Here is a 26,218-nt window from a genome sequence, read left to right as displayed (position 1 = left end):
TGTCTAAATGCTACATAATTGTCATTAGAGGAAAATCTTCCTGCCTTCTGTTTTTGTTCTGTTTTTTTTTTTCTTTAAGTCATAAATATTGAGTCTTCAGGAGCCCACAAAAATAGGGCATACTATTAATTTTGTTGTCCCTCATGCCTCGTAAATAGTTTAAAAATCTAACTTAATCTGCACATTCTCAGCAGTGATTACAACGAATGCTACGTAGCAGAATGGATTAAATAACCAAAAAGAGTGCAACACTCCATGATTGTCTATTAGCTGAAAGACAGTGTGTCATTCTTGTTCTGACAATGAGGAGAAAGACAAGATGGTAGAAAATGATCCCCTGTAAATAGTTGTTGTGTGTGTGTGTGTGTGTCACATTGACATGACCTCTGTGATTCTCTCGCAGGAAGATTTCTCATAAATAACTAAACACCTTGCAAAAAGCTATACCTTGGGGAGAATGTCGATAGGCGTCCGTGTCTCCGGGCCAAGAATAACTACCTGTCAAAAGCCTCTCACATCTCGTGGTGTGAGAGGCTTATGTTTATGCATGCGGATATACAGTCCACGATTCCTCATGTGCTTAAAAACACAACATATTTTTCCCTGAGAGTTTGCACAGGCAAAAGACATAAATATCAGGAAGACATAAATAAATACCTTTTAGCACACAGACACACTCAACACATTACTTTTTACCGAAGATAGGGTGTTCTGTGGGAGTTCCAAGTTACTTTGGATTATGAGATCGGAGGAAGTTCCAGCCACTGCATGATTTATATAACATGAGTGAGGTATCCAGTCCAGCACTGTGCAGCTTCTTGATGGAGACCTATTGATCTGTTCTAATGTGAGCATCTATAGAGGACACACTAACCTCTTTGTGTTGGGCTTTAGGTTCTTCTGAACATTCCTCCTGTAAAACCACATATTCCATACAGTAATGATTCCAAAGAGCAACTTTTGTCTGTGCACTTTTTTTTCTTTATTTGAGTAGTGTAAAAATCTCTCGGATTTATAAAATGTAATTTTGCACATTTCTTTCAAAACATCCCTTTAGCTGAATGGTTTCCTTTGTGAACTTGAGAAAACACAGAATCACAATATCTTTGCTTTTATCCACAGGTTTTATACTTTAAAACTCCCATTTAAAGAATCCATACATCATCTTCTGCTTAATCTGCTTGTCAGATTTTTTTTTAATGAACTTTAAAAAGAAAAAGAGCATTAAAGTGCATGCTTATTCATGTCTCACTTCTGTAAATCAGAAGACTGGCTTTTTTTTTTCCAGGGTGTTTATCCCAAATAAATCTTTCTTTCATTTGTGAACAAATCAGAGTACCAGAAATGAACATTTATCTAAAATTACACATTGTTGGTGGTCAATGTGTACCACCAACAATGGTGGTACACATTGTTGGTGGTACACATTGAAAGTTATTTTTTAACTTTCATTAGATAATGCAACGCTGTATGTTATGTGTATTAAATAATGTTATTAGTTCCAAGGGAACCTGTAAGTTAACTACTTCAGATTTTACAAGGAGCCATATCTTTACTTTGTAATGCATAAAAGCACAGGGACATTTATGTTCCTCGTGTGTTGAAGTCAGTACAGTTGCCATCAGCTTGAATTAAAGTGAAAAGTCTCACACAGAAATACTTCTCAGGCATTTTCTCTCCTCTGAAAATAACCTTTGATTGAGACTAACCGCATGGCCCCCTACTACCTTGGATCTGGTTCTCAGGAGGCCCCGCTAAGAGGCTAGTGATAGCAAATGCCCTTTAAGCCGCATTAACTCTTTTGGTTGCCCATGTGGCCCTCAGCGATAACAGCCCAACAAGAAGACGCCGGCTTCTTATCACTCTCCTCTCAAAAATAAGGAAAGAAACAAGAAAAGAAGAAGCGAAGAGGGAAAGTAGGCTCACTCATATTTTTTTTTTTTTTTTTTTTTTTTTACATTTCAGGAAAAAACTTTGCTGGCTATAACACATTCATTTACTTTGCAAAGCATCTTAACTGCTGAAGCTTGTTTAGCAAATCTTTCAAATTTATGCAGGTGTGCTTTGGCTTTGTTGAATAATAAAAATGTGCTTGTGTGTGTGCAGATTACAACAGTGGACAGGTTCCAGGGTCAGCAGAATGACTACATCATCCTCTCGCTGGTCCGTACCAAAGCTGTGGGACACCTAAGGTGATTATTCCAGTGCATGCAAAGCAGAATAAATGTACCTGATATAAAAAAAAATCTCAATAGCTGTTCTACAATATTACCTGTGTAAATGCAACTTCTATTTTTTCTAATGCTATGTCTTTATGGGAATGTTTATTTATACTTTTATTTAATAGATTTAATGTTTAATAGTATAACAAGTATTTAGATTTTCATACTTCCTTTTCCTTACGCCTTTTTATGAAGTGTTATCCTTCAAGCCATCCATCTTTAAATCCTGGCCCCCATAGAGATAGCTGCAAAAGATTATATGGAACCTCTTTATTTACACAAGAAAGTTAGCCAAAAAAAGATTAAAATTGTCTCTAAAACCATGACATTCCCATTACGTGCCCCTCATCTTAGGCCTAGACCCTCGTTTGCTCCTGACTCTCTCCCTTCATTCCTTATTCCACTGATGTGTGGTCTAGTGGCCTTTCTGTTTCATGAAATCTCAATGAGCTCCTTACACTTTATATGCCACATGGTTTATTATCAGGGAGCTGAGGCTGAACTCATCCACCGCACTTCAGTTAGCTATGCTGGCTATTTGCTCTGATATACATTAGCTACTGTTGGAATTGCACAGCTCACAACTTTATCGCTGTATTGGACAGCCAACAAATTGGTACTCCAGAGCAAATAACAAGCCATTCCTTTTAGAGCTGAATACTATCTCTCTCTCTGCACATCAGCCCTCATTTTGGACCCGTTAGGTGGCAGAAACAAGACCCTTAAAAGGCAATTTTTTTTATCTCACAGATAGGGAATTGAATTGAAGTCCCTGACAATAAATGTACTTTATCTTTTTTGGCAGTGCATGCTTCTCTCTTTCCCTCATCTATCTGATCTTGTCGCACATGTTTCACACCCTACCATACCCACATTCAGAGGGTTTCTGATTTGTCAGTGGATGGCATTGCAGCACTTCTGTAGATGATTTATGGCAGCACTGAACATCAAAGTCCTTCAAAACCCAGTTTTCAGTCAGCTTCATACTATTGGTGATAACACTCTACATGAATGTGGATTCTCCTGGCAATATTAAAGCATGTATTCTTATTTCATTTGGGAATATTGCAGAAAGTGTTGCTTTCCAAGCCTCCCAGATTTCATCACATTTCATCAACTTGGAGCCCACATGAAATTATTAAAAAAACTTTTTCTTATCCTCAGATTGCTACGTTTTTGAGATTTAAGTAAACAAGGCACCACTGTAATTTTACCTCATTTATCATTACTGTTGTCATCGGACAACAGTGAAATAAAGAATATTATCAGACTCAGCCAATCCCAAAGCAAGAAGATCATATTAGGAAATTGGGACCAACACTTAGCTGACTTATCTTATGCAAATGATAACATTTGCATAAAATGTTTTACTAATGTTTCTTGTTCTTTTCATCCAAACCCAAATAATCCTACTTAATGTTTGTCACAGACTATTTAATTAACACTCAAATCAATCCAATACAAACCCAGTCATATAGACAGATATATATACACACACACACAGCATATTGCAGTTTGATCTTCATCCTTATTCACTGCAGAAGAGATTTAGCAATCTCTTCTCCTGAACACTACTGGGTGCAGCTTTGCATATAACTAGTGCATCAAAAATGTCTTTAAACAATGGAATAATAACCTTGTTTTATCCTGAAGAACAGGAGTTTTGTCCCATCCTTCCTGTGGTTCTGTTTTATCTATGAATGCTTTAATGTGTGTGGAACACGACCAGCTTGGTTGGTGATTTATGAACAGCCAGAGGCGGCATAATGAGAGGTTCATCTTTGTAGTTTTATTAAGAAAGAAATTGTTGAAAATGACAGAAACTAGGAATCAATTTTTAAAAATATTTCTTAATTATATCGTTTTAATTTAAGTGACTTTTTATTAATTTAGCTTCAGGAAATTATTTTAAAGGTCAAGAAGCATAATCACATATATTTTAATAAAAATTTATGCAGAATATATATGTCTTATTCACCTATTTTTATCACTAGTCCTTTTATCACCTCATCATCCTTCATCTATTTAATGTCCAACATTTCATTATGATCACTGAGCATAAGTTGGTTATGATTACTAGCAAATATAGTCTCATACTTAAATTTTTTTAAATCTTAAAATATTTGTTCATAGGATTTCTTATCCATCAAAATATATTTAAATGTGCATCTCAAACAGTTGTCCTTTAATCACAGTAATATAGATACAACAAATACTTTTTACACTACTTTCCTTGTGATTCATTCATATGTTAGAGGCGCAATTACCTCTGAAAGGATCACTGAGATATCCTGGGATCACTGTGGCCTGCCACCCTCACAAGCGATGCTCCTCTTCCTCTCCTCTGATCCTGCATCTCTCCTCCTGGCAATTTGCTGCCGTGACAACCAAACGGCATACAGCTGACCATATGATGAACTGGCCCTGGCTTTTGACAGGAGAATCCTTCCTGCTGATGCACACTGGCACACTCGCATACAGGATCACACACTTTGACAGGGAAGCACACAGGCCACAGATGCACACAAATACGTGGACACACAAAGGGTAGCTATTCGTCCACTTTGCCCCAACGTGTCAGAGCACAGCCCAGGTGGGCATCTCTCAGGACTGCCATGTCCACAGGCTACGATGATTGGCTCATGTCCTCCATAGTATTGTCTTCCATGGTTCAGACTCTTTATTGCATATTTTGCATATAAAAAAAATGATCATTTAGTTCTCCAGTTTGTAGCAGTGAACCTCTTTTTTGAACAATGTATTAATTTCTGCAATAATCTCAATATTATGCTGGTATGAGCTGTTAAAATACTATATGCCACACAGCAGCTCCCAAAGTCCTTTTTTTTTTCTTTTTGCATATTCATGAAACTAATCATGCATATTTAAAGGATTACTTCTCTTAATCTGCCAACATGTTCAGCTGGACTTATTTTACACTTTAGAATACATTTCCATATTCTCAAAAAAAAGGTCCTTGATTTTAGAAATGCACCATCATAACTATGAGTTATATTCTTCGTCTTCAGTGACTAAAAGTACAAACATTGTTTACTGTTTCTACTTGGATTTGCATGATTTGCATTGAATTAATTGTAATACAGTAGAGTAGGTGGATGCAGTGCACATTCAGCATAGTTTTTGTGCATCTTACCTTTGGGTTCATGATGTGTTCATGATGTGTTCACGTGCAGGTCTGTCTGTTTTTCTTTCCAAACCTGCGTTGTCAAGGAGAAATTATAGAACAGTTCTTTGCCACAGTATTCATATCCCTCCAATGTTGTCACAAACTACAATGTTGGGACGAAGGTGATGACTGTGGATGGAGTTCATCCCTCTGTTGGTGGTTTGCCGATTCAATTCCCACTCTGTCCATTACTGATAAAAATCAAAATTACTCTGAGACCTTCTGTTTCATCCAGAGCCTTCCCGCACCGTTTTTAATCAATATTCCTTTTCGAACTCCGCTGCTACCGCAGCTTCGCACACGCCACCATCACTCATCTCTCTCAGGTGCGCCACCAGCCCAACTAAAAACACCTGGGCTGGCTAAGCCCCGCCCCCCCCACAGGTGAACCGTCAAAGGTGCCAACAATAAAACAAAAATAAACAATCAGGAGGCGGAAGCAAAGTACGAGCATGTAACAGTATTTCTTAATTGGAGCAGTGTAGTATTTTCTTTCTTTCGGCAGAGTATGAGGACAATATGGAAAAATTACTGAAAATCACGAGTTAGAGTAAATATGACATAACAGTTATAGATTTACACATCTATATGTTTTGTCATCTTTTTTTCTAACTTCTAAAAAGCACTACCAGTGAAAATGTCAAGACTTATTCTTATTTTTTAGAGCCTTTATGTAAAAGGGATTCTAGTAGAATTAACATTGGAAACAGAAATGCTAATACTCTTGTATGGGGGCTGTATTTAGATTTTCTGTTGTGTTCCTTGACAGCAGAGTACTTTAACAAATGTGTTAGACCAAGCCAAGTGGGATTTTTTTTTTCTTCATAGAGAAATTACTCCTCTGTCCTTTTTAATCTCTTAATTCTCTTAGGTGGCAAGAAAAAGTAACCTAAATCTGCCCCTTCCTCTACTCTCCCACTTCCTCTGCTTATGTTCCCTCTTGCCTCCCTTTCCTTTATTTTTCTTTCGTCTTCTGTATTTGTCCCACTCACCTAGTCCCTCTTATCCTTCCTTAAACCTTCCGTCCTCCCACGCTACATAGTCTTTTTTTTCCCTCCGTCTTTACTGTATCCTTTAACCCTGATCTAAGTTTTAGCTATTCCTCTGCACATAATAATTTCACAGTTCTCTTCCCCTCCCACTCATGTCTCTTTGAATATCCCCCCTCTTCATGTCAAACCAATGCTCAGCTGTTTTTTTTTTTTTTTCCTCCTCCCTCCACAGGGATGTGAGGCGTCTTGTGGTCGCCATGTCAAGAGCCAGATTGGGTTTGTACATCTTTGCTCGGGTGTCACTGTTTGAGAACTGCTTCGAGCTGACTCCCGCCTTCAAGCAACTGACTGCCAGACCACTGCAGCTACACATCAGACCACATGAGTTTTGAGAACTGCTTCGAGCTGACTCCCGCCTTCAAGCAACTGACTGCCAGACCACTGCAGCTACACATCAGACCACATGAGTACTACAGCCAAGAACAGCCTGTATGTACATCCACATGCATGCTCTGCTCTCTGGATCAATTATTCTGTCGTAATCCGTTTACCTTCCTTATCATGAGTCGGGCAAATACATTGAGAACCATGCTAGTCTCTTCTTCCTTAAATTATTTCTCCATCCGCTTCCACTCTGTCATTATTATACCTTATGCTACTTTACACAGAGAGATTGATCTGTTAACGTCAGTGTGCAGGGGCCCTTTGTGATCATGGGAAACACAGGCCTGGCTATTTTTAACTCCCAAAGATCTAGCAATAAAACCCTGGGCCAGACCACCGTGACACGGCTGTTGTCTGGTCACTGCATCTCAGTGGCTGGCGCACTGTGGCAACAGGGCAGTCTAAAATACCCCACAGCCTCTGACACTTTCTCTGAATCTCGAGTGTTCATCCCCACGAGGGACAGCTCTTTTGGGCACACACATGCGGCCCTGCTTAGCCTGTCCATCTACAGTTGGTAAACCTTTGCTGCTAACACCCACATGCAGATTTTGTCTGACACCACCCGACCAGAAGGATAACAAGCAATTTGGCCTCACTAAATCGCAAGCTGACTTGGTTCACAGGAGTACTTGCACACAATGTTGCAGCAATGTGTTTACATTGTACAGATAACTAATTATGTTTTAAGGTCATTTAAATTAATTAAGGTAAAAAAAGTATCCAGACTATCACGGTCATATGGGAACAACTAACTAATAAAAATCACTCAAATAGCAGCTGTTGTACAACATGAAGGTGGCCAAAAATCTCAAAACTTTGTTTCTGTTCTGAATTAAAGGCGTTTAAGAACAGATGAGAACTAAAGTCACCAACATATTGATCTGAAAAAGATTATAAAATCATCTTAGATTATTTGGGACAGCAGGGAACACCATTATATTTAAAATGAGAATGCTTGAAATAGTGGTGAACTTTCCTCGGAGTGGTGAGGATGTTGACAACGTCACTGCAGGTAAATATTGTGAAAAAATGAGTAGCAACTGCTAGATGGAAACTGTTGGGTTGGGTAAATCATTAACTCATTAAGCAAAGGGCCAGGTTGGTTAGGAGAGGTTTTTTTTTCTTAATGGTTGAAATAATCATTTGAAAATTGCTTTTTGTATTTACTCTGGTTAGCATTGTCCCATTCTTACAATTTATTCTGCACTCTCAAGAAGTTACATGTGACAAATATAGGAGAGCTATATAAGGGAACAGTTACTCTTTCATGGCACTATATCTTTAGTGAGTTGAATTACAGTAAAGCAACATGTTGTATTAACTTTTCTCTACAGAGAATTCTTCCACATTTAAGTCATAGTCATCAAGTGTCTCATTGACTTTGACGTGATGCCAGCAGGATTCCAGTGAGGATCTTCTCTGTTAGCAAAGCAAAAGTCTATCAGCAGATAAAATATTCTGCTCATCTCTCTCTGCAGTTTAGGCTGCAAGAAATGGTCTGCATGCTAATGTTGTCGAATTACTGACTCTGCATTCTGCACTTGGTTTCATTAGCCAGTGAGAAGTGGTAGCTGCAAGGAAAATTTGTGTTCGGGGATGAAATGTAATTTTCTCACTGATTTTGCTGTAAATCCATAAAACCTGCATTGGTAACTTAATGAATGATCCCTAACAAGATGCAAGGACTTTTTGATTTCATTACTATTCTGAAACATCAAATTGCCTTTTTCTCCCTTCTCCTCTCCTTTAGAGGGATGAGCAGCCTGACCGGATCATCAAGGACATGCCAGAGATGACAAACTTTGTGTACAACATGTACATGCACATGATCCAGACCTCCCAGAAGTACAGACAGGTAAACACCTTTCAGTACCATTATCTTAGAATATGTATTAAAAAAAAACATTTATAACCACTTCTGACACTACCATTCTAAAATATTTTCACTTCCAATCAAGAAATAAATAGTATTTATATTCACAGGTATAGAAAACAACTCTTTTCATTTTACTAAAATTGCTGTGAAAATATTTCATTTGTTAAAAATCCTTGTGTTTTTGGCTTTCTCAGCAGCAACAGCTTAAACTGGCTATCCCTCCACAACAATCTCAGGAGGACGCTGCAGTCGAGACAGAGCAGGGTAGCTCCGTAGAACCACAGCCAGAAGCTCCTATGGAGCAGGAAACCCCAGGAGCTGCGAACCCTGAGCCAAATGCAGAGAAGACCACAGAGGAAGAGGGGGACCAGGAAACCCCAGGAGCTGCGAACCCTGAGCCAAATGCAGAGAAGACCACAGAGGAAGAGGGGGACCAGGAAACAGTTGACCACACAAAGATGCCAGAGCATCCAGGCAGAGACAGCGACAGTGAGGAGGAGGATGACGAAGAGCAGTAGAGGATCCATTAGTGGACTACTACACATGGAGAAATTAGATTTTTCATTGAAAATATGTGATGACGTTGATACTGAATCTGCTTCTCAAAGATCCTTGTACTATTTTCTTGTTACCTTTTTTTTTAAAAAGCAGAAGATTTTTTGTAACCATTAGTACTTTATTAAAGAAACTAAAATCGTTTTATTTACACTGGCTTGTTTCTTTATGTGCAGCTACCAAAGCTGATAATGTACTTTGTCTCCAAACATAATCATTGTTGCACTCTAACTCTATCAAATAACCTTTGTGTCATGATACGCTCATCCATTCATGGTAATCTTAACTCTGCTGTGACTGGCTCAACCCAAACCAGCAGCGCAGGCTGCTGCTAAGCTGCATTTATAGGTCAGTCACTTCACCCAAGAGCCCATGTGCATGCTGGGGGATTTCACCCTGCCCTCTAGAAGCACAGTCACTCAACCAGCAACAGTAAATCCTTCACCATTCACACATCTTTGTGGAGTACTGAAGACACACTTACGTTGCAGAGCAATTCATATACAAAATGAGATCGACTGAAAGAACTTATTATTGGTGTTAAAATCAAGAGTGATATCCATAATCCAGGTTTAAAGCAATCTTAACCATTTCAACATAAATTAATTATGATTAAGAGTTTAATGGGGTTCACAACTGCAGGCGAAAACGCAGACTGGAAATTTAGTCATTATCATGCACGAGAGATTGGTCGTTGTTACATCACACCTCAGGCTGCCTGATAGCGCAGCAGGTCAGCTGCACAGCTGCTTGTGCCTCGGCCAGTTCAGGGACCTGCTGGAGAACCATGTGTTGATAGATGTGAAGAGACACATTTTCTGCAGTCAACTGTAAAGCCATAAAAATTCTTTTGTCTGTTCTTCCGCTATATTGTGTAAATTTAGGGCAGTTGAGGTAAAGGTTCACTGGACTTTGCTGGAGCAGTAGTAGGTAGGGCTTTCTGTTTCCTAGAGTAAGGATTGGAATGACAGTTTAGAAATATTTTGTGTACTGAGTAAGTGAAGGACTTTCATATAAGAGACTCATTTTTATTCAACTATAAGATAAAGGCAAATCTGCTGAATTTTTCATATACTCACCCAACACAAAATAGTACATAATTGTAGAGTGTAAGACAAAAGATTTCAAGATTTTTTTTTTAAATATATAAGAATCTGAAAATTCATGCATTAAAACTACTTGCCCCTCTGATGACATGCAATGGACTAAATATAGTCCATTGCATGTTAAGTTAATTCAGGGTTGGGTTATAACAATTACTAAGTTCTCTTCAATGCTGGTTACAGTTAATGGGGAAAAATGTTTAATTGAAAGCATATTTTTAATGGCCTAATCAAAGCATAGATCTAAGTCCAATTGAGATATCGCAAAAGTTAATGTTCACGGATCATCTCCACTCAGAGTGTGAGCTATTTACCAAAGAAATGGAAGTCAGGGAGGCTACATAAAAATGCACAACAAACTATTAAAAATCCACAAATCATTTACTTTCCACCACACAATTATCCACTCTTGTTTTTATCAGTCACATAAAACCTCAAGGTTCGCGACATCTCGCTATATCGTCAAAGAGCTGAAATCTCATGACAACAGGGAAGTCTTTTCCCTGAGTCACATGAATAGCTCCATTGTGCAACAGCCTCACTCCGATCAGACTTCCCGTTAGCTTTCATTCAGCCAGCCTTATGACAGTCCAGCTGCTGTGGCACCTTGTTGGAGCAAATTAGAGGCAAACTGGTGGGAAGTGACCACTGCTTACAAACATCTTCCCTGGAAGTCTGAGGAAGGATCTGGGAGAGTTTTGTCCGTGCGAGAAGGAAAGCAGGCGCTCAGTTCCTCCAGAACCTTGTCTGTGCTGAAGGTGAACATGTCTTTTATACTCACAGGACAGGTATTCTCTAGGTTAATAGCTATTCTTGCAAAGCTGACACTCCTAACCTCTTGCTTAGATATACATTTGCACTAACCACATTTAACATAACAGAAGTAGATTGATTGTTGCTGCGCTTCCTGTGGAGTGATGTATGAGAAGATTCGTTATTATTAAATGTTTTGTGGGATATTTTTTGAAATAGACAATAATTTCATCATATCTCAGAGTGTGCAACTGTATAAATTTCCAAGTTTTAAATTGAATTTTTGATCTAATATCAGTAATATTCTTGTAATTGTATGCACTACTCTTCTCCGCTGTAAAAACTTGTAATTTTGTGGCTCATTTATGTGTGTTTTCGCTCTCTTTTCATTGTGCTGGTGTTTACTAAGAGCACGGGATACACCATGAGACACGCTCGTGCAAGAACATGTAATTTATTGGCCAACCCTACATGACAGTGCTGTCAAAACAGGAAATTACACGTTGCACAGAGTTAAGGCAGCAGTGCCCGCAGGGAGTTGGGGGGGAGAAATCTGACCATTGTGTCTTAAAGCTTTAACAAGCTTAAAGAATCAGCCTGACAGCGCACAATACTTTCACACTCATAAAACCATCAGATCTACTATTTTAACTTCAAGGCTGGGCCGCGGGCCAGATTTTTCTGGTGGATTTTATCGCAGGAAATGTTTAAAGCCGCACTCCTTATTTCAAACCCTTCCAAAGTGGTGAAAAAGGAAGTTGAGACCTGCACAGTTTACCAAGTGAAACTTTGTCTCTGCAGGTGATGCAGCAGGCTGAGAATAGCAGCACATTACGACTCCTGGTTGCTGTTTATCTGTGCTGACAGTTGTGCTTATTATAAAGGTCCTGAATGATGTTTGCTGATCTGCTATTAGTGGGTGACTAACGTGCCTCTTCAACACCGTGTCACTCAATGGTCAGTTGACCTCGACAGTCAGACAGGCATGGTGACTATCGCTGGAAGCTGTCAGCATATCATGCTTTATAAAAGCGACTGTCTGATCCTGACAAGCACTTCTAGATCAACAATTCCCACCTCATACCGATAATCTCTCATCACAACAGAAGAACATTAACTTTTTGTCCTGTGTAATCTAAATAGTCAACCTTAATTGTTTTTTAAAGCCAGATGCAAGAACTCATAGTGATAGTCACATACTATAAAAATTAAGCTCGTTACAAAATATATAAATATTGATATTGTTAAACTACATACAGTGGAAAAAGAAGTCATACACCCATATTAACAAACCATGTTTTTATGATGTTTTTATAATGTGACTGTATGAGTCTGCATGCTCTCCTCCGCCACGCAGGATATGGCCTTGTTCTGAAATAACCACCACATCCTCACTAGTGTCAAACAGGAACCAGTACACACCGAAACCACAAATGACGCTCAGATTGAATTGAGGAATGCTAGTATCACAATGTATCAGTCAGGAAAAGAGTAGAAAACAATTTTTGTTTTTGTTTTTGATACAAAACTATTCATACCTCTGACCCCCAAAAAAATATCTGTGAACAATACATTTCACAACTCACATTTTCTTCGCAGTTTACTGCAATAGATGTTATATTTAAGTTAGTAATTAGTATTACTTATTAGTTAACATATACAGAATTTGTGCAATACCATGTGTCATTTTTGTAATTACATACTATCACCAGGTTCTTTGCTGGTGATAGTATGAGATCTACCGCTAGGTGATATGAGACAAGTAAAGGATTCTCCCCTGCCAGTTTTTGAGAAAAGTATTAATTTGTTAAAGAAGAAATGGTCTCTGACATATTCCTATCAAAGATGATGCCTTTGGTGTTACACCTGAGCTGGGCTAAAGTTGAAGCAGTTTATTCACATTCCTGTCTATGTTTTAATTTGTATTCTAACTGATTTCTTTTTCTTGTAGACCAGGATGGCGAGTTGTGGCTCGTGTTTCTGGTGCATCATTTGGCTGGTGGTACTGCTGTGCATTGGCTGGCCAATCAGCATCACCTTAGGCGGTCTCTATGGTCTCTTCAGCCCCCTCACCACCTGCCTTGGCCTCGATCGACTTTCTGACTTACTGCTGGAGGGGGCCAACATAGGCCGGACCTGTGCCAACAACATGAGGCACTGCAAGCCTTTGTGCTGAGAGTCACCCTGAGTGATCAGGACCTGATCACAGAGGGGTCAAAGGCAACTCCCGTTCTATAGCAACAAAGCTTCTTCACAGAGATAGGAGCCGATGGTGTCTGTTTTACTTTGTAATGAGTGGCATTTGATAAACTGGCATTCTGTCTTGTAACCTCTGTTACCAAAAAGTTTGAACACTGGTTTCCACCTCTGCTGTTAACACCTAATTAACCTCGGATTTCAGTTTTGTGTGCAAGAAAATAGGCTTTGCATTCATGGTCCATGCTCTCTGTATAATTCATGGTGACACTGCCTGCAGAAGATAAGAATGAAAATGGCATTTTAACAATAGAACTGTTTAGACTTGTAAAGCACTGTACTGAAACCTAGAATGCGATTAAAACTGCTTTAAGCTCGTCCTCTGTGGTTGCTGATGGACTCGTAATGTGTACTGTTTAATTAGGAAGCAAACAGAAAAACATTGACAGTTTGACATATGAACAACATTTTAATTCTTATAACACACATGTTGTGTTTAAATAGTTCATTTATTCAATTCAATTCCAGTACTAAAATACTTTACTAATGAAAAAGGAAAAAAATAGTTATTGTAACTTGCTTTATACATATTTCTTAAAAGAGTTTTTATAGATAGATGCGTGTAGGTAGTAAGAATCTTCTCTGGTTGTCAGTATTACATCAGTTCTTAAAAAGCTTCTGACTGAAAACCCCTTGTTGTTGCATCACAGTCTCATAAAGAACATGCTCAGGGTTGATGTAATGTTCATTTTATGAAGAATTCATCTCCAGAGGTACTATAGCAGTCATCAGAACAGAGAAATTATTCTTTATCAGCTTGTTGAACTATTTTAGGTCACTGACTCTGATGCTGCTGCCTCAACAGATGATGACAGAAGAGATAACACTGTCCACAACAAACTAATAGATCTACAGCGTCTTACTGAAGACACTGAAGAATCTAAACGTTTGCAAGAACTACAGTCTGCTCTTTCCCTACTGCTACACCAGCAGCAGCAAAATAAAATGTTTTTAAGGCCACTGAGGGAAAAAAAGTCTAACTCTGCTTTGTGTGTATTTGAGTTGATGGCATGCCATAAATCCAAATATCTACCCACCAACCAAGAATCAAGCTGACCAGATGGCACAACAAAACTTCCATTTTCACATAGACAATAGAACATTTGAATTGGATCATGACCTCAGGTGTTTGTGCCAGACTTTGACCCTGATGATCCCATGATGGATCCTAAAGTGACAGCCAACGTCGGAGCAAACTCTGATGATGAATTTTCTCATCATCAGAATGTTTTTATTGTTTTCTGGTGTTTTTTCTTGCACATGGGACAGTTGTAAAATAAGTGAATGTTGCATTCTGCTTACATCTTAATTGATTTAAAGGTTCAACATAAATCCTGGAAACCTTTACTCTTTCTGACTGCAGTGCAGAGTGATTAGATTTTTTTTGTTCCTTCCTCTCTCTGATGTAGACTAAATGGTGGCGATGGTAGAAGCTGTACTGAAATATCCCTGTCTGCCTTATCAGGTTCTTTGCTGCTGATAGTCCAGCAATGAACCACATACACTGACACAGATGTATGACATGAGCTGCAAAATGGCTCTTCTAGCATTTAAAAGCACTTCCAAAGTAGCTGAAATCTTACTAACACAAAGGGGGAGAAAGCTATTAAACTTGAAGAGTAAACTAAAGACTTTTCAGCCAAATTTCAAAGGGCAAGCTATAGTGTTGGGACCCAAACAGGATATCTTTCAAAGCACACACATCATAACATATGTTTGTGTTATTTTAGGAATGAACTAATTCGTACACATGACTATAACTAACTGTGACTTTACAGGAAAAAAAAAATGTTCTGAAAGCCCTGGCTAATGGTTTGGTTCACATATCCAAGCTTCCATCTTTTAAGGGAAAACTTTTTGAAAGTAAACTGAGTGCTTTTAATAAAACGAAAACCTGAAAGCAGTTAAAAGTTCTTGGACCTTGGACTAAAGTTTTGACACTTTGAGTTCTTCTAAGTAAAGACTGATGTCCAGATAAATTCCCTGGAACTGTAACGTTAATTAATACTCCATCTGCTTCCGTTTGTCTTCTGCACGTTCACATTCATCCAGCTTTTAGAACTCACAAAAATGATGATGTGTGAGTTATTTTAGTGGGTGGGCGGATGGATGGAGGGATGGATGGATGGATGGATGGATGGATGTTTGGATGGATGAAGGGATGGAGGGATGGATGAAGGGATGGAGGGATGAATGGAGGGATGGATGGAGGGATGGATCTGCTTGGTAGTTTTTTTTTGTTACAGAACTGAGTCTATGAACATGTTTAGACACCACCAAAAAAATTAATCACTTATCAGTGCATATTCCTGTACTGATATTGGCTAATATGTTATTGCTAACTACATTAACAACATATTAGCCATTTACTTGATTGAAGGAGCTTCTTTAAAGTTAATGGCCCCTTTTCCCAGCATTTCCAACTATTGCTGTTCCGTAAAAACAGTAAGATTTGAAACCGATGGACCTCAATAAATACAACTGATCTGTTATCTTATTGATATCAATTGATGTGTGATGCTGACTGACTTCCATAACAGCTTTCCTGAAGCCAAAAAGGCTGCAAAAAAGCCTCAACATTATGATAATTACAGATTTGTTTTCTGCAATAGAGGCTTATTCAAACACATTAACAGTATTTCTGCACATATTCGAGAAAAACTCTGTTTAGCTGTATTTGTCAAGGCGAGGTGTGAGGGTACTGCGCTTACCAACTTAGAAGCTGTCTTAATATTTTGACTGGCATCACACACCCTGAGTCGGGACCAAAATAGCTCCGGATACCGTCCTCAGAAACCCCCATAAATACGCTCTCAAATAATCTTACTGAGCTGCCTACCTACAAATCTGCCAGTGTTGTAGCTTATTCAAATTTACCCACATGAATATTTCATTTTCATTTCAAACTGCTTTTCATCATAATTTCAGATTCCTTATTGTCGACTGAAACGCAGTGTCAGAATGTCACTCTTAAAATGCATGCTGAGATAAATTAGCAAAAAAAAAAAAAAAAGAGGTGAAGACCCTAGAGTGTTGTAATATTTACAGAAGTGCTATCTGAGACCTAATTAGATTGCATTTTTATATATTACCCAGATTTGCTCCCAAATATCCTGAAGTGAGACCCCACTTCCCCCCCAAAAAAATAAATAAATAAATTAGCCCAGTTTTTAAACTACTTTGTTTTTCCTCCCAAAAGCCTTTGCAGTGAGCACAAGAGGGAGGCCTTCAAGCCAAGATGACAGCACCGAACTGAGAGAATCAAAGAGAGGCAAGCTAGTAAATTTTTCATCGAAGTCTGAGACTGACCATGAAACAGGTTTGATGCTGTCCTGGCTGCGAGGAGACCTCAGAGGCAGAGAGAAGGAACGACAAGAGTAGATGTCCCTTTTCAATTAGCCACATACTGCTCAGAAACCTCACCCCATTAAATTCACAAGCCATCGCCAAAGAGTTTGGAGCAACACAAGTGTCATGGTTAGTAAATCTTACATTTTCCAGCTGTTCAGATTATTTTAAACTACTGTGCAAAGTTTATAGCAACTGCCAATTTTGAAAGTTTTTTTTTTTTTCCTGTCACGAAACGTTTCAATAAAGGCACGGGTAAGGTACAGCTGAAACCATTCAGTTTAATGCAGTCCACAGAATGCTTTGCAAGTTCAGCTGAAGAGAAGAAACTTCAGAAAGCTTAATGCTTGAAAGTGTCCAGCAAGTACCACAACTGCGTATTCCTGAGAGAGTATAGGAGGAAAGTAGCCAGCGGTCCAAAGGAAGGGCAATGAATAAGCCATTTCTACATTTGGCTTCTTTTTTTTGGAATCAAGTTCTTAAAAACAAGTAAATACAATGTTTTACCAAAGATTAAAGATAAATGTTATAGTATATATTTAGTATATATAAAATACAATTTTCAAAAGATGATTTCATTCATTAAGGGAAAAAACTATCCAAACCAACTTGGTCCTATGGGAAAAAACAATTGTCCCATTGATGAATAGTCAGTTGACTATTTATTTATCTTTATTTTATTTTTTTTACTTGGGAAACGTAACCCTGTTTTGCAAGTCAAATCCAGGTCTTGATATTTTCTAATCTGCAGAAATAATAAATAATCAATCAATAGAATCTCTCTGTAAATCTCAGAAATTGGAGTCATTGACATTCACCACACTGTCTCAAAGTCACATCTAGGAGAAACAGGGAGAACTCTGATGATATTCATTTGACTAAAGTTCAATTTGGTTTTCCAAGAAGCTGAACAAGCCTGAAGTCTTCTGGGTATTGGATTGTTGGGAGGTGAAAGAAAAAACAGTTATTGGACTGGGAGTGGGAGTGGTCTTTTTCCTGAAATGTATCAATTTCATAATTCCACACAGTATATCTAGGAGGGACTTAATACAAATGCATATTGCACCTTTCAGATTATAGACTTTTAAATGCCCCCTGAATCATCATGTTTCTTGCTACAGATGATTCTGCTTTGTCTCTCACTGTACAGTTGTGTCTGCCACATAATCCCAATAAAATACATTAAAAACTGTGGTTGCAATGTAACATCTCCTCTAAAACCAGCTCTCCTTTAATCATGTGGTCAACAAAAAATTAGTGTGGCATATCTGAATAAGCATCAAAACATAAAAACCATGCATTCATCTGAAAACAAATCTCGCTTTCTCTGCAGTTAGCTGTAGCATACTGTACATGTCAATGTTTGCAGAGTCGCTGCAGCGACGGTAACAGCGACGTGAGCCTTGTACTCTTTTGGGGTACCTCATGCGAGACTTTAGGAAAAACCAACAGCTTGTCACTCATTATTTATTGTAGCAACCAGAACAAGGGCACCCAGTTTCCACAGAGCGTTTTCCTCGCCTTCCATCTGCTCTGACCTTTAAATGCCCCCTCAAACATCATAAATGAAGCAGACAAGTTGAAATAAATAAAGAAAATCCTTACAGAACATTAGTATTGAGTGAGTTTTAGATGGGCAACTTAAATGCCACAATCTGGTACAGGCACATTCCAATATGTCTGCATGTTATTGACTAGAGCACAAAGCCTCGCAAATGACTTCCCCTCAGGGTTCTTGGAATGGCTTTTTTCCTCCGATTAAGACGCGAAATTCCCATAGACAATCAATATGCTTTTTGTTTTCGACAGTTTGTACCTTATTATCTCATCTCTTCTGCTGAGTAATGAAGCTGATCTCCTGAGGGCTCGTGAGTGGTAGAGTGATTGTGCCACAGTGATTTAATCTCAGTAGCAAACGAGAGAGTGAAAGTCACACTACGAGATCTGAGCAACCCTCTAGAAACCCTAAGTTGAACACACCTCTGTGTTCACTGGGAACAGAAGAACATTTTCTGATAATATGTCCTTTTTTTGTGTCTGTTTTTATTGTGCAATTTGAATTTTAAAATCTGCAGAAAAGGCAAAATAAATAAATAAATAAATTCCATCCATCCATCCATTCATTTTCTTCCACTTATCCGGGGTCGGGTCGCAGGGGTAGCAGCTTCAGAAGGGAGGCCCAGACTTCCCTCTCCCCAGCCACTTCTTCCAGCTCCTCCGGGGGGAATCCCAAGGCTCCTTTTTAGCTTTCACAGTAAACTCAATAACAAGTTAAAAGACAGTTTCTCTCTATACATAGCCCTAAATGAGCTATGGTCAAAAAATGTTAGGAATGTTTGAATACTGGGGCAAAAGGACGCTTAAAGCAGACCACTGCCTAAAATTCATTACATAAGAGCCAAACAAAGAGTCACACAGTGGAGGGTTATGGCTCGGGGTCGGTTGACAGCAGCATATGATTCATGGCTCGCTGTGCCCTTTTGTCATGTCCTCCTTGTGGAGGGACCATCCACTGCTTTTAGCCAGTGTTATTTTACAGCCTTCAGAGTTTTGCTCTCTGTCTGATGCGAGTAAACCGGCAATGTCATTTTCAGTGTCGTCTTCTTTCCCGTCTGTGTGGGATTAAAGAAAGAATATGTGGCATGTCACTACATGAGATGCTCCTTTTTTACTCAGACTTGGGAACTTGCAAACAGTAAACACTACAAAGGTTGCTTTTGATTCACCTGTGGAAGTCTATAACCATAGAAAATCTTTTAAATTTACCCAGTGTCACATTAAAGCCATGCTACAGTAAATTTCAGCTTGAGTTACACTATCTTGCAAAATATAAACCCCTTGTTTTTTTTGTTTTGTTGTTTTTTTTGTTTGTTTTTTTTTACACATTTTGCCACATTTAACAGTATAAACCAGAGGTCTGCAACCTGTGGCTCCAAACCTGCACATGATGTTTTAGCCCATATACATTTTTACTCAAAAACAAATACTTTAATAATGCTGGAACAAGTCCTTTTTCAGAAAAAAAAAAAAGATTAGTTTTACCTATTTTGCTACTTTCTGGGTTTTTTTTCTGATGTAAAATAATAACTGATTTGGAGTTTTTACAAAGTTTTTAACAAACTCCCCTCAATTTTTTTTTGTAGAACTGAATTTTGTCTCAATCAGATTTGCAAATGTTTATGGGTTTGTCTCTGGCACTTTTCACACGTAGAGAATTAATTTTAGCAAAAACAAAAAAATAAGACGAAGTTCAAGTTCCCCTTCTGATTGTTTGGAGTGTTGTTGAAGAGAAATGTTGGTGTCTTTGTCCCCTTGCATAAATGAGTTTTCTCTGGGTACTAAGGCTTCCTTACACAATCCAAAAGTAGAGAAACAAAGACTGTTAGGTTAATTGACTACTCTAAATCTCCCTTAGGTATGAGTGTGTGTAGGTTGTGTGTTTAGGTGTTGCCCTGTGAAGCATTGGTAATCAGGGTACCCTATCTCAGTTACTGACCGTTGGAGTTGGGCACCAGATGACTACAACTAATATGTGACCCATTAAGGACAAGATATAAAGATAGATTGATTAACAGACAGATAAATAGACAGATAGGAATTTTGAGCATGTTAAACTAATAGTAAGTAAATATACTATTTACTTTGTGAGTAAATTTTCTTGCAGAATCCCTATGGCATGTCCAAACATAACTCATATAACCTGCACTTGCTTGTGGAATACATTCGTACACATTGATCTCATTGTAGAACCAAAACTGTTCTGGGCTAAAGCTGAAATCACACTACAGTAGAGAAGGGATGTTTTGTCTGAATGTAAGCTTCGCTGTCTTTGCAGAAAATCAAAATGGGCATGGGGTGGTGGTTGGGGGGCAAGTCAATCGTCTGCTGACAGCAGCTGGAGGAACAAGTAGTCTCTCTGTTTGGCACTGTCAGCTCGCATGTGTCTTGTCAGTCCAAAGACAAAAACTAACAAACAAAAAAAAAGCAACGTATTTACTACAGGTTTCATGTCAGAAGCTTCTTAGCTTGCTCTGGTAACTTGATTCTCCCTGATTTAGTTAAGATAAGCAGCATTTCTAGACTATTACAAAATATGAAATGGAAATTAGAAACATGTGACTATGTCTTACCTATCACGGACATACTGAGGTTTCCCAGTAATGATACAATGACTCGTCAGTAGGTAAAAGATCAAAGGCAGCTTTGTCATTGTCTCGCCCACCTCATTGCCCTCATCCATATATGGTTTGCAGGCACAGATGTCCACTGGGGAGTTCCCTTTCCTAGTGATGCCATTCATGGAGCGGTTGTTGACAATGGGAGCAATTGGCCTCCAAATATAGAGATGGGGGTCACACTACTTGGCCTCCAGGGCCTTTCTTCGTGGTATAAATTGTCTGGCCATGACATCTCAGCACTTCTTGTTTTTGTACTCAGAGTCCGGCCCCCACGTATTAATCTGGTGAGTATCAACACGTCTGGTTCGTACTAAATGATTTTATATACATATATATATATATATATATATATATATTATAAAGTGGGTGATGGATTTTAACACAAAATAGCAGTGATTTCACTTTCAGTTAGTTTGTTTGTGATCTTCTGACTGCGCTGGATCATCCTGTAGTACCGACCAGAGGGCTGCAGGCTTTAAACTTTTAAAAGACTGACAAATACTAGCCTTTTATGCACTAGTGTCTTTTTTAAGTAGTCTACTATTGGCCCATCTCAACAAATCCTATTACCGTTGAATGATGGATTTTATAAGTAATCTTGATTAAAAAGAAAAACTAATATATTATAAAGCTTCATAAGACAAGGACTGACTTTTAAGATGCTCAGTTTGATGCATTCTGATGAATATGTTTTAGAGCTAAAATTTTAGTTTCTCAAAAAATGTGAACATTACATAAGATCTAAAGAAGATATCCTTAAGATATGGAAATGTTTTATGTTATTCTGTTTGAATTTTCAGATCTGAATTCTGAACCAGTATGTTAAATCCAACATTTTCCTTTTACAATAATAACTCTTTGTATCCTTTGATGGCTATCTCTGATTAAAGTAGAGCTATAAATCACAAAAATGATTCTATTCCGATTGGCTAAATTGTGGCTACATGCTGGCCTTCGTGTTTCAGAGTTGACAAGATGTGTGATGACGAAGAGACCACTGCTCTGGTGTGTGATAATGGGTCGGGTCTGGTGAAAGCCGGGTTTGCGGGAGATGATGCACCACGAGCCGTGTTTCCTTCCATTGTTGGTCGCCCACGTCACCAGGTAAAGTAAACTATTCGACATGCAGTACAGACCAAAAGTTTGGACACACTTTCTAATTGAATTCAATGCATCATGAGCACTCAAACACATCACTTAATTTTTCTCATATTTGTCATATTTAGGGAGTCATGGTTGGTATGGGCCAGAAGGACTCATATGTCGGAGATGAGGCCCAGAGCAAAAGAGGTATCCTGACCTTGAAGTATCCCATCGAGCACGGCATCATCACAAACTGGGACGACATGGAGAAGATCTGGCACCATGCGTTTTATAATGAGCTGCGGGTTGCCCCTGAGGAGCATCCCACCCTGCTCACAGAAGCCCCTCTCAACCCAAAGGCCAACAGAGAAAAGATGACTCAGATCATGTTTGAGACTTTCAATGTCCCTGCCATGTATGTGGCCATTCAGGCTGTGCTGTCACTGTATGCATCTGGGAGAACCACAGGTATGACTGAATTTTCAGCTGTGCTTGTTATTCATAGAGAGTGTGCCTCTTCTGACATTAGAAATTTGGCTCATCTCCCAGGGCAGCATAACCGGGGGCCCACTGTTGGCCCTGAAGCTCTCCTCGGCTATTTGACATTTAATTGTTTATTTCTACATCTTGTTAGATTGAACTGGGTGCCCTCTTGTGCTGTGCGCAGTATACGCTCTGAAGGAATATGGCTGTATATCATAGCTGGTTAATAGTCCTGATGTTGGTATCCATTTTAAAACTTTTATACAGTAGTAAAAAAAAAAAAAAATGTGTTTCACATGAAATCTGGACAGCATTTCACAATTGCTGCTTCAACATTTAAAATATCTCCACTGAATAAATATAACACAAAAATATACACAACAGATAAAGATGAGAGAGTTAAAGGACTATCTGTCCTTTAAAAGACAGATAGTGATTTGTGAAATGAATTATGACTATGAACTTTGGTCATCGGTTGCAGGTATTGTCCTGGACTCTGGTGATGGTGTAACCCACAATGTACCGGTTTACGAAGGTTACGCTCTTCCTCATGCCATCATGCGTCTGGACTTGGCTGGTCGTGACCTCACCGATTATCTCATGAAGATCCTAACAGAGCGAGGATATTCTTTTGTCACAACTGGTGAGTCTCAAGTCCAAAGAAAAGCATGACGCATCTTATTTAAACAGTCTAGATGAACAAGAGTAAAATAAATACAAAATAAAATAGTTTAACTTTTCAATGAATTATCTTCATGAAATGTCAAATGCTCTTTGAAGAAAATTCAAAACAAGTAGAGCGGAAAAGATTTTGAGTATTTAAATAATCGCTAAGCTTTAATGATTAATAATTTTCTGACAACTTTTAAAATGATCAATGTCTGCGTATCTGCAGCTGAACGTGAGATTGTGCGCGACATCAAGGAGAAGCTTTGCTACGTGGCTCTGGACTTTGAAAACGAGATGGCCACCGCAGCCTCTTCTTCATCCCTGGAGAAGAGCTACGAGCTGCCCGACGGCCAGGTTATCACCATCGGGAACGAACGTTTCCGTTGCCCAGAGACCCTCTTCCAGCCCTCCTTTATTGGTGTGTAAACGTGCACTTAAACATCCAAACACCCATACTAACATCACCAACATATTGTGTGATCAGCTGAATTGTGAACAAAGTGAATGGCTTAGCAATAATAATTTAGAAATTGCATAACTTGAAACCAGATAGATTATTGGACACTGTATTTAGAAACAGTGTTTGTTTGTAGTATAAATTGGAAACCCCTTTTCTTCTGCCCTATGCACAACCAAATATACCCATTCCCATGGCAAGGCCAAACCCTTTTCTCTCTACTCTATTTTTCTCAAAAAAAAATTGCAAGTAATCTGAAATTAAAAATGAATGGTGAATGGACACCTTGATTACAATACAGTTTTAGAAGAAAATTAAGGCCCCCTTTTGTAGCTAGAGATTTTACAGGTATCAAAATGTTTTAAGAAACACCCATAATCTGTGCTTTTCACAGTTGTCTCTACCCGAGGTGACCCTCATGGCCAAAAATAGTTGAAAATGTTCTTCGTTAGTTTTCACAAAGAGGAAAAAATCTGTCTTAAGCTGTGCTGAGATATCTGTGGTTAGTATTCATTTGACAAGTGACATGTCTAATTATGTTAAATTTTGCAAAAGAGATGATTTCATCCTACTGCTTTCAAAAACACTAAAGTAGCTCTTCAGTATGAACAACTTCTTCTTTCTTTGCTTTCACCATGTGCAGCACAGGGGAGTGCTTATTCCCATAGGCTGGAATGCAGCTAACTCGTTTGCATTTCAGTCGTATGCACCCCAAACAATGGTGCCCTGAGTAGAAAACTATATTTTCTACATCAAGGATCAAGAAGAAGCAAAACATCTTTTTTTTTTCCTTTTTTTTCCCGTGGCACTAGTGGCTCGCATTTTTGTGACAGTAGGCAGACAGGAAAGCGGGCAAGGAGAGGGGGGAAGACATGCGGCAAAGGTCGCTGGGACCGGGAGTCGAACCCGCGGCATCCGCGTCGATGACTAAGGCCTCCAAACGTGGGGTGTGCTAACCCCCTGCGCCACCACAGGACACCCCAAAACATCTTTTATTTTTTTTAATTCATGTAAAGTCTGAGCTGGTGTGAGCTTTGTTTATACATCTAATTTTAAAGTGATTCTTCATTAGACACCTAGAAATGCTAAATGTTAGTTTTTCAGAACTTTCCGTTCATAGGATTCGGAGCACGGCTGTCTTCAGTTAAAGGTCACAGGTTATCCACCTCAGATATGCGGTCTGATGACAATACAAACAGCCATGTGATTTATGTATGCAACTGTTAGTGGAGCTATCCCATTCAGCACATGTTCTGACAGCTGATGGTGGCATGTTTCTTGCTACAGATGATTCCAAAATACACTCGGCTGTTTCCGTTCACAGGCATGGAGTCTGCTGGTATTCATGAAACTACCTACAACAGCATCATGAAGTGTGACATCGACATTCGTAAGGACCTGTATGCCAACAACGTCCTCTCTGGTGGGACCACCATGTATCCTGGTATTGCTGACCGCATGCAGAAAGAGATCACTGCTCTGGCCCCTAGCACCATGAAAATCAAGGTAATTCAACTCTCTGCAAAATCTCCTGTTATATATTATATTGGGCAGGTTCGCATCATCATAAATGTGTTTTTGGTTTAGATTATTGCCCCCCCTGAGAGGAAGTACTCTGTGTGGATTGGTGGCTCCATCCTTGCATCTCTGTCCACCTTCCAGCAGATGTGGATCAGTAAGGAGGAATATGACGAGGCTGGACCATCTATAGTCCACAGGAAGTGCTTCTGAGGAACTTTATTTTCTTTCTCTAACCATCCTCTATTATCTTCCCAGCAATTTACATCTTGTCAAAGTCTATGCTTATGTATTTGGAATTTATTGCAAGATATGTATATATTTCAAAATAAATAATTTTTAAGAATGTTTTGGTTTGGTTTTTTTCTTGGCCCTGGGCAGCAGTGGCTCTCTGAGCTCTGTCCTTTCCTCACGTAATGGCTGAGTAAAGGTTATTGAAGATTTGAATTAGAAAAGATTACAGCGAGAGAAGAGGATCAGCCACCTCATGAGAAACATTCATTTAGTGACAACACCGGGTCACGTGACCCCTAACCCCGGATTGAACAAAGCAAATAAGAAACTGAACAATGGCAGCAACAATAGTATTACTCTTAGTATTCCGAACAATAATAATGCTTAGAATTATTATTGCAGTTAATGCTGTTATTAATATAATGATATTTGTATTATTACTTCTGTTGTAATAATCATAGATGAGTTTCAAAATTCCAATTAAAAGGAATCTAAATTTCTAACAGGTTTAAACCAGATGTTCTAAGGTTTTAAAAATGAAGCTAAAAAACAGAAATATAAACAAAGTAGGTTTTATAGTGATCAGCAAGTTTGGACTTTCAAATTAAAGCCCGTCTTTTAAAAAAAGCCCCACTTTTCATAGATTAGCTTATGTTAAAAGACTATTCTGCATTAGTAATAGGATTAAATCTGATATGAAAATAAACTTTGCTGGCCTTTCAAAACTTTATGTATGTGCCACAAAAAAAGAAAAGAATAGATTGTTTCAAATGGAGAGATGACGATACACGAGCTTATGTTTTTCTTTTGAATTGAATTTTAGGAAGACTCATCGCATAAAATCACGTTTTTTCATT

General features: G+C 38.7%; 2 protein-coding genes across 5 annotated transcripts in view; both read left to right on the top strand.

Moving 5' to 3' along the window:
* The window catches only part of aqr (aquarius intron-binding spliceosomal factor), a 44,999-nt gene extending 35,569 nt beyond the window's left edge, over window positions 1–9,430 (top strand). The window contains exons 33-38 of one of the 3 annotated variants that reach the window (XM_044143294.1): window positions 2,107–2,192; window positions 6,634–6,705; window positions 6,788–6,890; window positions 8,599–8,703; window positions 8,919–9,029; window positions 9,096–9,430. In XM_044143294.1, the coding sequence (XP_043999229.1) occupies window positions 2,107–2,192; window positions 6,634–6,705; window positions 6,788–6,890; window positions 8,599–8,703; window positions 8,919–9,029; window positions 9,096–9,242 (624 nt within the window). In that variant the 3' untranslated portion in view covers window positions 9,243–9,430. The other 2 variants (XM_044143293.1, XM_044143292.1) reach the window with 2 other exon arrangements.
* A 1,480-nt stretch (window positions 9,431–10,910) lies between these two features.
* LOC122846001 (actin, alpha cardiac muscle 1-like) lies at window positions 10,911–25,473 on the top strand. Of its 2 annotated transcripts, none has more exons than XM_044142639.1 (9): window positions 10,911–11,140; window positions 13,087–16,868; window positions 20,993–21,201; window positions 21,883–22,021; window positions 22,144–22,468; window positions 22,965–23,126; window positions 23,379–23,570; window positions 24,934–25,115; window positions 25,197–25,473. In XM_044142639.1, exons 4-9 carry the CDS (start codon window positions 21,893–21,895, stop codon window positions 25,338–25,340), a joined length of 1,134 nt encoding a protein of 377 aa, XP_043998574.1. In that variant the 5' UTR covers window positions 10,911–11,140; window positions 13,087–16,868; window positions 20,993–21,201; window positions 21,883–21,892; the 3' UTR covers window positions 25,341–25,473. The 2 variants fall into 2 exon arrangements, with proteins under 2 accessions (XP_043998574.1, XP_043998575.1); XM_044142640.1 differs by having other exon boundaries at window positions 10,911–11,170.
* The last annotated feature ends 745 nt before the right edge of the window (window positions 25,474–26,218 follow it).

Source organism: Gambusia affinis, linkage group LG16, assembly GCF_019740435.1.
Source record: "Gambusia affinis linkage group LG16, SWU_Gaff_1.0, whole genome shotgun sequence".
Lineage (NCBI taxonomy): Eukaryota > Metazoa > Chordata > Actinopteri > Cyprinodontiformes > Poeciliidae > Gambusia > Gambusia affinis.
The sequence above is the reverse complement of the archived record's forward strand: the minus strand, read 5'-3'. Positions and strand labels throughout refer to the sequence as shown.

What these genes read in the sequence shown, in the direction of transcription:
- LOC122846001 (XM_044142639.1), top strand. Translation starts at nt 21,893, where the DNA reads ATGTGTGATGACGAAGAGACCACTGCTCTGGTGTGTGATAATGGGTCG. An exon ending in ATATTCTTTTGTCACAACTG is followed by an intron (nt 23,127 to 23,378) that starts GTGAGTCTCAAG and finishes GCGTATCTGCAG; the next exon opens with CTGAACGTGAGATTGTGCGC. An exon ending in CTAGCACCATGAAAATCAAG is followed by an intron (nt 25,116 to 25,196) that starts GTAATTCAACTC and finishes TTTTTGGTTTAG; the next exon opens with ATTATTGCCCCCCCTGAGAG.